The sequence below is a fragment of the Ascaphus truei genome, unplaced genomic scaffold (genome assembly GCF_040206685.1).
Source record: "Ascaphus truei isolate aAscTru1 unplaced genomic scaffold, aAscTru1.hap1 HAP1_SCAFFOLD_3057, whole genome shotgun sequence".
Lineage (NCBI taxonomy): Eukaryota > Metazoa > Chordata > Amphibia > Anura > Ascaphidae > Ascaphus > Ascaphus truei.
In genome coordinates, this window is record NW_027456024.1 from 1 (window position 1) to 10,000 (window position 10,000).

Sequence of the window (10,000 nt, forward strand, 5' to 3'; positions counted from 1 at the left end):
CTATGCATAATATTTTTATATATATATATATATATATATATATATATATATATATATATACAGATATGAATATATATATATGAAATCGTAGTATATATTACACATATATGTGTATACTAATAGTACACATTTAATATATATATATATATATTTATATAATACATATAAAATCAAAAACCAATAGTTGATACCTTTCTGTGGCTATGTTACAATTGATTAAGCCAAAAAATGTACTTTCAAACAGGGCAGCTAGGAATGTTATCTCTGCGGGGGAAGCCTAACCCTCCCCTCTGTGCACTATGCGATTTATGACTTACGGTGTTAAATGGTCCCTGAATGTTCATGTTAGAGTAAGCATGTTTGTGTGCGCGTGTATGTGTATATATGTACGTATGCATGTGTGGGGACAGACTAAAATGCTTAACGTGAAAAATGTGTGTGTAAGTCTTAATTACATATATATATATATGTATATTTGATACGGGATTATTAAAACACACATTTGCTCAGGCGTATTATCTCACCCCATCTCACCCCCCTGACTTCCCTATATCTGGGAGTTTCATGGGTGAGTTTTTCCCAGGGATAACGTGTGAAATTAACATGGTGCTGCAAAGTACTGGGGTGGTGTCTGCAGCCCTTCTCGTGGGACAACGAAGAAGGTGACACCCTTTCTGGAGAAGTGTGTCCATGGGAAAGCCACAATCCCTTTGTCACAGCTGACCTGCTCCCTTCTGCTATCTGTGAAACATCTCAGGAGGCTTTGATCCTTCACCAGGTCCCCAGGAGGTGTCCCTGCTCTGTCCTCCCCACACCTGAGTTGTCACCTCTCCCTACCCCATGGACAACCTGCCTTCCACCTCTGTGTGTCAGATCACTTTTCATAAGGTGGACCTTCTGTGTATTGACTTTGTCCAGGAGACCTCAGCCCTCCTCCACCCCAAGTGTGGGGACAGTCGGTAGGCAGAGAGAAGAGACCTCCACTCTTTGATGATGACCTTATAGTAATGTTGTGTTTGGGGAAAAACAGAAGGGGAAAGGGAGTTTAAGGGAAGCAAAGATGTGATGAATGAGAGAGAGAGAGAGATTCAGAGAGACAGAGGACAGAGGAGAGAGGGGAGGGAGAGAGAGAATGGAGGGAGAGAGAGAGAAAGGAGGGGGGGAGAGAGAGAAGGAGAGAGAGGAGAGAGAAAGAGGATTGAAAGAGAGGAGAGAGGGGAGGGTGGAAAAGAGAGGGGAGAGAGGGAGAGAGATTGATTGATTGATTGATTGATTGATTGATTGATTGATTGATTGATTCAGAGAGACAGAGGAGAGAGAGGGGAGGGAGAGAGAGAATGGAGGGAGAGAGAAAGGAGGGGGGAAAAGAGAGAAGGAGAGAGAGGAGAGAGAAAGAGGATGGAAAGAGAGTAGAGGGTGGAAAAGAGATAGTAGAGAGGGAGAGATTGATTGATTGATTCAGAGAGACAGAGGAGAGAGAGGGGAGGGAGACAGAGAGAATGGAGAGAGAGAGAGAGAGAGGAGAGAGAGGAGAGAGAGAAGAGAGGGGAGAGAGTAAGGCCGCGTGTATAGTGCCCGCGACCGGCGACGCGACGGGTGACATCACCCGTCGCCATCGCCGCTAGCGAAAGTTATATTTTGCTTTGCCGGCGGTGTCGCGGGCGTACTGGTATTTGATTGGTCATGGGGCTGTCACATGGGGCTGTCACATGGGGCTGTCACATGGGGCTGTCACATGGGGCTGTCACATGAGGCGACAGCCCTTGAAAAATCAAATATTCCCGGCTTCCAAAGTCCGCGACGTCGCTCCGTAGCATGGACGCCGTCGCGCTCACTATAAGCGCACACGGCAGCAATGTATTTGTTTTTGTTCGACGTCGCGTCGCCCCTCGCGGGCAATATACGCACGGCCTTAGCGAGAGGGAGTGAGAGAGAGGAGAGCGAGAAGGGAGGGAGAGAGGAGAGAGGGTGGAAAAGAGAGAGAAGAGAGGGGAGAGAGAGAGGGTGGAAAGAGAGAGGAGAGAGGGAGAGAGGGAGAGAGGGGAGACAGGGTGGAAAAGAGAGAGGAGAGAGGGGAGAGAAAGAGGGTGGAAAAGAGAGGAGAGAGGGGGAGAGGGGAGAGAGAGAGGGTGGGAAAGAGAGAGGAGAGGGGAGAGAGAGAGGCTGGAAAAGAGAGAGGGGAGAGGGGAGAGGGGGAGAGAGAGAGGGTGGAAAAGAGAGAGGAGAGAGGGGAGAGAGGGTGGAAAAGAGAGAGGAGAGAGGGGAGAGAAAGAGGGTGGAAAAGTGAGGAGAGAGGGAGAGAGGGGAGGGAGGGTGGAAAAGAGAGAGGAGAGAGGGAGTGAGGGGAGAGAGAGAGGGCGGAAAATAGAGAGGAGAGGGGAGAGAGAGGGTGGAAAAGAGAGAGGAGAGAGGGAAAAGAGAGGGTGGAAAGAGAGAGGAGAGAGGGTGGAAAGAGAGAGGGATAGAGAGGGAGAGAGAGGGATGGAGGGGGAGAGAGAGAGAGAGAAGGGAGGGAGAGAGGAGAGAGGGTGGAAAACAGAGAGGAGAGAGGGTGGAAAAGAGAGAGGATAGAGAGGATAGGGGGAGAGAGAGGGTGGAAAACAGAGAGGAGAGAGGGGGAGAGAGGATTGATTGATTGATTGATTGATTGATTGATTGATTGATTGATTGATTCAGAGAGACAGAGGAGAGAGAGGGGAGGGAGAGGGAGAGAATGGAGGGAGGGAGAGAGAGAGGGAGAGAGAGAGGGTGGAAAAGAGAGAGGAGAGAGGGGAGAGAGAGGGTGGAAAAGAGAGGAGAGAGGGGAGAGAGAGAGGGTGGGAAAGAGAGAGGAGAGGGGAGAGAGAGAGGCTGGAAAAGAGAGAGGAGAGAGGGGAGAGAGAGAGGGTGGAAAAGAGAGAGGAGAGAGGGGAGAGAGGGTGGAAAAGAGAGAGGAGAGAGGGGAGAGAAGAGGGTGGAAAGAGAGGAGAGAGGGAGAGAGGGGAGAGAGGGGAGAGAGGGTGGAAAAGAGAGAGGGGAGAGAAAGAGGGTGGAAAAAAGAGGGGAGAGAGGAAGGGAGGGAGAGAGGAGAGAGGGAGAGGGTCGGAAAGAGAGAGGAGAGGGGAGAGAGAGAGAGGGGTGGAAAAGAGAGAGGAGAGAGGAGAGAGAGAGGTGGAAAAGAGAGAGGAGAAAGGGAGAGAGGGGAGAGAGGGTGGAAAAGAGAGAGGAGAGAGGGAGTGAGGGAGAGAGAGGGCGGAAAATAGAGAGGAGAGGGGAGAGAGAGGGTGGAAAAGAGAGAGGAGAGAGGGAAGAGAGAGGGTGGAAAGAGAGAGGAGAGAGGGTGGAAAAGAGAGAGGGGATAGAGAGGATAGAGAGGGGGAGAGAGAGAGAAGGGAGGGAGAGAGGAGAGAGGTTGAAAACAGAGAGGAGAGAGGGTGGAAAAGAGAGAGGAGAGAGAGGATAGGGGGAGAGAGAGGAGAGAGGATTTGATTGATTGATTGATTGATTGAGAGAGACAGAGGAGAGAGAGGGGAGGGAGAGAGAGAATGGATGGAGGGAGAGAGAGAGAGGGAGAGAGCGAGGGTGGAAAAGAGAGAGGGAGAGAGGGGAGAGAGAGGGTGGAAAGAGAGGAGAGAGGGGAGAGAGAGAGGGTGGAAAAGAGAGAGGAGAGAGGAGTGAGGGGAGGGTGGAAAAGAGAGAGGAGAGAGGGGAGACGAGAGGGTGGAGAGAGAGAGGAGAGAGGGTGGAAAAGAGAGAGGGATAGAGAGGGAGAGAGAGGGATGGAGGGGGAGAGAGAGAGAAGGGAGGGAGAGAGGCGAAAGGGTGGAAAAGAGAGAGGAGAGAGGGGAGAGAGGGTGGAAAAGAGAGAGGAGAGAGGTAGAGGGGGGAGGGAGAGGGTGGAAAGAGAGAGGAGAGAGGGAGAGAGGGGAGAGAGATTGGGTGGGAAAGAGAGAGGAGAGAGGGGAGAAGAGGGTGGAAAAGAGAGAGGAGAGAGGGTGGAAAAGAGAGAGGGATAGAGAGGGGGAGGGAGGGAGAGAGAGGGGATGGAGGGGGGAGAGAGAGGGATGGAGAGGGAGAGAGAGAGAGAAGGGAGGGAGAGAGGAGAGAGGGTGGAAAGAGAGAGGAGAGAGAGGGTGGAAAGAGAGAGGAGAGAGAGGAGAGAGGGGAGAGAGGGCGGAGAAGAAAGAGGAGGAGAGGGGTGGAAAAGAGAAGGAGAGAGAGAGGGAGAGAAAGGGATGGAGGGGGAGAGAGAGGGATGGAGGGGGAGAGAGAGAATAAAGAGGGGAGGGGTTTTATTATTCTCTTTTTAGTATATTTGGGATTTCTTTGTATATGATTTTATATGATGGGATTCTGTCCAAAGTATTGTAAAATAAACACACAATATTATTATTATTATTATTATTATTATTATTATTATTATTATTATTATTATTCAGCTGGAAGAATACAGGGCCTGTGTTATTTTAGGGGACATTTGGGCTGAGGGAGGAGATGGGTGAAGAAGTAATAAGGCAGAAGGGAGAGTGCTGAGAATGTCAGCGCTTCTCACCTTGTAATCCTAGCACCTGCCTGCTAAGTGTGTCCAGACACCCCAAACCAGCGTCACTCCGGATCAAAGGAGGCACACTTAGGGGTGGAGCAGAAACCCACCCACACACACACCCACACATACACCCACACACACACACACACACACACACACACCCACACACACCCACACACCCACACCCACACCCACACACACACACCCACACACACCCACACACCCACACACAAAACACCCACACCCACACACACACCAAACACACACACACCCACACACACCCACACACACACACACACACACACACCACAGACACAAAACACACACACCACAGACATGTCAACTGGCAATAAAATGACTGCATTGGACAGACAGATGGATGCAGAGTTAAAAATGGGTTTAGTCCATAGAGACTGAAGCCGCGCGGAGGCGCGCTGAGGCGGCCTTAGAGCGGGCGCCGTCCGTGGGCGTGTCTGGGGGCGGGCCAGTGACGTCACGGAGCTGGTTCGCCCTCTCACGTGACCGGCCCTGCGCTCTGGCGAGCGCAGAAAGCGCGCGCGAGCCCCTGCTGAAGCCGCTCTCAATTGCTGCTGCAGGGGGCTCAGCGCCGAGCGGTGAGCGCGCCTTAGCACGCGTCAGCGCCGAAGCGCTGACCATGCCCGAGGCCTCAGGTGCTGTACTTCTAACAACAGGGATACATCACTGCTGAGAAAAGTCAGTTGTTTGTCACAAAAATCCCACGGTAACTATAACAATACGGTTCTTAAAAGAAAAAAAAATGCAATAGCAATAAAAAAAAATCCCTGCTGCATTGGCCGGGAATCGAACCCGGGCCTCCCGCGTGGCAGGCGAGAATTCTACCACTGAACCACCAATGCTCGCATGCACATTACTGACAATTTTATATAGACAAACATACGGAAATGAATATATGTGAATAGAAACAGTACATACTATTTTTCACACACAAACACACACACACAATGCTGGATGAAGTCTCCCCAGTGATCTCCAGGTCCTGTGGTTACAAGCTCTCTCTTCTCTACGTCGCTCAAAAAAATAAATTATATATATATACACACACGCTGCGCGCACACACGCGCACACACGCACACACGCACACACGCACACACACGCACACACACACACACGCACACACACGCACACACACACACACACACTATAATCTCCCAGTCCGGATGTCTGTTGGTTAACAGTTGGGGAAGACAAATAGTTTTACCTTCCCCCTCTTCTTTCTATCTTTCTCCCCCCTCCTCTCTCTCCCCCCTCCTCTGTCTCCCCCCCCTCCCCCCTCTCTCCTCTCTCCCCTCTCCCCTCTCCATGGGATCATTCAAATCCCTTATCCTGGGGAGAGTCTTCTTCTCCTGATACTTCTAACCACTTATCGGCTGATTACCCCCTGCCCTGCAGGTACTGCCCCCCATCCAGGCCTTTCATTGTGTCCTTGTGCCTCCCTGCCACCCCTCCCACCCCCCCATTCATTTGGGAGAATAAGACCCCCTTCCCCTGTGAGCAAACTTTAGACTCATTTCAATGTCAGTGGCTCGTGTCTAATTCCACAATAATTGGAAGTCACCGTGTCCAACATTGTCCAAACCTCACCGGTCTCTTCTTCACGTGTACAGAGCTTTCACAACCTCACAGGTCTCTTCTTCACGTGTACAGAACTTTCCCCACCTCACAGGTCTCTTCTTCACATGCATAGAGCTTCCCCAAACCTCACATGTCTCTTCTTCGCCTGTACAGAGGTTTCCCAACCTCACAGGTCTCTTCTTCACGTGTACAGAGCTTTCCCAACCTCGCAGGTCTCTTCTTCACATGTACAGAGCTTTGCAAACCTCACAGGTCTCTTCTTCACATGTATAGAGCTTTCCAACCCTCACAGGTATCTTCTTCACCTTTACAGAGCTTTCCTAACCTCACAGGTCTCTTCTTCACATGTACAGAGCTTTGCAAACCTCACAGGTCTCTTCTTCACATGTTTAGAGCTTCCTCCACCTCACAGGTCTCTTCTTCACGTGTATAGAGCTTTACCAACCTCACAGGTCTCTTCTTCACATGTTCAGAGTTTTCCCAAACCTCACACGTCTCTTCTTCACATGTACAGAGCTTTACCAACATCACAGGTCTCTTCTTAACATGTTTAGAGCTTCCTCCACCTCACAGGTCTCTTCTTCACGTATATAGAGCTTTACAAACCTCACAGGTCTCTTCTTCACATGTTCAGAGTTTTCACAACCTCACAAGTCTCTTCTTTACATGTACAGAGCTTTACCAACATCACAGGTCTCTTCTTCACATGTTTAGAGCTTCCTCCACCTCACAGGTCTCTTCTTCACGTGTATAGAGCTTTACCAACCTCACAGGTCTCTTCTTCACATGTTCAGAGCTTTCAAAACCTCACAGGTCTCTTCTTCACATGTACAGAGCTTTACCAACATCACAGGTCTCTTCTTCACATGTTTAGAGCTTCCTCCACCTCACAGGTCTCTTCTTCACGTGTATAGAGCTTTACCAACCTCACAGGTCTCTTCTTCACATGTTCAGAGCTTTCACAACCTCACAGGTCTCTTCTTCACATGTTCAGAGCTTTCACAACCTCACAGGTCTCTTCTTCACATGTACAGAGCTTTACCAACATCACAGGTCTCGTCTTCACATGTTTAGAGCTTCCCCCACCTCATAGGTCTCTTGTTCACCTGTACAGAGCTTTGCAAGCCTCACAGATCTCTTCTTCATGTGTATAGTGCTTTGCCGACCTCACAAGTTTCTTCTCCATGTATTTACAGCTTTGCCAACCTCACAGGTCTCTTCTTCACGTGTACAGAGCTTTCCCAGCCCCCCAGCTCTCCTTTTTACCTGTACAGAGCTTTGCAAACCTCACAGGTCTCTAGTTCAATAATACAAATATGTATTTACTTATAACAACCCACTTGTATTAACATCTCTTGTGGGGGGAACCCAAGGTAAAAACATAAGACAGAGAGCCTCAATTGAAGGGTGTGTCTTTAAAAAAGGTAATTAACATTTTTGTTAACCTATTTTTAATCAAATAACAGCAAGATAACACCACACAACTTATACGATGTATTATTATATAGAATGCGATGCCAGTAAACACCCAAAACTCATCTAAATGACATCAGATATATAAAAAAAAAAAGAAGTTTACTTTCCCAATTTTGCATTATTTCTCCTCAAATTCGGATTTCCTTTTAAAAATATACATTTTTTGCAATGTTTCTATTTTAAAACTCCCTGAATATTCGGTACAGGCGTCGGTTGAGAGTAAAGCTTATGCAATATTCACTTACCCTGTTCACTTATGTAACTGTACTTGTAACCATTTATTATTTGTCTTAACTCTGTGCCCAGGACATACACTTGAAAACGAGAGGTAACTCTCAATGTATTACTTCCTGGTAAAAATATTTTCATAAATAAATAAAAAGAAATTATATGGATGTGTGAAACGTTGTGTTCTTTTTTAGAATTATATTCTCTGTTACTTCTTTTAAATACGAATTGATTATCGATTTAAAAAAAAAAAAAAAAGCAATATATCGACGACGTTTTTAAGCATGAAAACTAATGTTTTGCTGGTTTACGTTGTAATGAAAAACAGTGTGGGATTTAATTAAATATCCCGGATGCAATTTTAAATTCATAATACATTTGACAAAGAAAATAGCCAAAAAAATCCTATATATTAGATGGTTACTGCCAAACTTTGTGCAGTTTAAAGGGACAATTTATGCAGCCAAGTTGAGTTGAATAGGGTTTACCAAGCAGAGTGTTAGCATTTTGGACACCAAAGAGAGAAAAGTTGAAAGGTGAAATCCTTCTTAACCCTTTTGTCTTCCCATCTGAACCAGCCTTAAAGGATTGTAATAGGATTTGCCATCCAAATCCATTATGTGTCTAATTCCCTCCATTTCTTTCTCTCATTTGGCCTTTTGGGATTTTAAATCTTGTCTTTCCTTGGTTCAGCAACTGCTTAAATATTCAAAGATCCTTAATTCTCTTTAACTCCACTATCCCCCTATTTATCCCCATGAAAAAAAACTCAATAAAAGGGGGTTACGGTTCCATAGAAAGAGCAGATTACATATAAAACTCCTAAAAAAAAAGGAAATGCCTGTAATTCAATGTTTGAATCGTTTAAGCCGTGTGTTAAAAAAATACTGAGCGGGAAGAAAGGGACCTCCATAGAATATATAATATATTAGGGTCGTGTCTGTTGCTGACGCAGAAGTTATGTTTTAAGGAAACTTAATTGGATGTAAAGATCAATAATTGCCAGAGATGTAAAACTGAAATAGGGATTTAAAAATAATGAGGGAGAGGGTGATAGAGGGAGAGGGCGAGAGATGGTGAGGAAAAGAGAGGGTGAGAGATAGAGAGGGCAAGAGAGGGAGAGGGCGAGAGAGGCACAGGGCGAGAGAGGGCGGGAGAGGGCGAGATAGGGAGAGGGCGAGAGAGGGCGGGAGAGAAGGAGAGGGCGAGAGAGGGCGAGGAAAAGAGAGGGCGAGAGAGGGCGAGAGAGGGTGAGAGAGGCACAGGGTGAGAGGGGGAGAGAGAAGGATTGGACGAGAGAGGAAGAGAGAGCAAGAGGGGGAGAGGGCAAAAGGGGACGAGAGGAGAGGGCGAGAGAGGGAGAGGGCGAGAGAGGGCGAGGAAAAGAGAGGGCGAGAGAGGGTGAGAGAGGGTGAGAGAGGCACAGGGTGAGAGGGGGAGAGAGAAGGATTGGACGAGAGAGGAAGAGAGAGCAAGAGGGGGAGAGGGCAAAAGGGGATGAGAGGAGAGGGCGAGAGAGGGAGAGGGCGAGAGAGACAGAATGAAAGGGGGCAAGAGATGGAGAAGGCGAGAGAGTGCGAGAGAGTGCAAGAGAGGGAGAGGGCAAGAGAGGGCGAAAGGGGGAGAGGGTGAGAGAGGGTGAGAGAGGGTGAAAGGGGAGAGGGCGAGAGAGGGCGAGTGAGGGCGAGAGAGGGCAAGTGAGGACGAGAGAGGGAGGGAGAGGGTGAGAAAGAGGGTGAGAGAGGGTAAGAGGGAGAGGGAGGAAGGGGGAGAGGGCGAGAGAGGGTGAGAGAGGGAGTGGAGGAGGGGGGAGAGGGGGAGAGAGGGAGAGGGCAAGAGAGGGGGCGGAAGGGGGCGAGAGCAGGGTAGAGAGGGAGAGAGAGGGTGACAGAGGGAGTGGGCGAGAGAAACAGAGGGAGAGAAAGAAAGAGGTAGAAATACAGAGCCCCGGCTGAGTAAAGGGTTAATGCACAGGGTATCTATGTGTATCTATCTTTCTATCTATCTATCTATCTATCTATCTATCTATCTATCTGTCTATCTGTCTGTCTGAGATATATATATATATAATATGCAGGGATATATATATATATGTATATTTACATTTGCTATATATATATTATATATATTATATATATATAATATGCAGGGAGAGGA

General features: G+C 48.0%; 1 protein-coding gene across 1 annotated transcript in view; it reads left to right on the top strand.

Annotated features, from left to right (window-relative positions):
- The first annotated feature begins 840 nt into the window (after window positions 1-840).
- LOC142483188 (transcription factor HES-7.1-B-like) overlaps window positions 841-10,000 on the top strand; it is a 13,731-nt gene continuing 4,571 nt past the window's right edge. Inside the window, exons 1-2 of the mRNA XM_075583253.1 lie at window positions 841-959; window positions 7,336-7,432. Of these exons, the coding sequence (XP_075439368.1) occupies window positions 841-959; window positions 7,336-7,432 (216 nt within the window). The remainder of the gene's footprint in view (window positions 960-7,335; window positions 7,433-10,000) is intronic.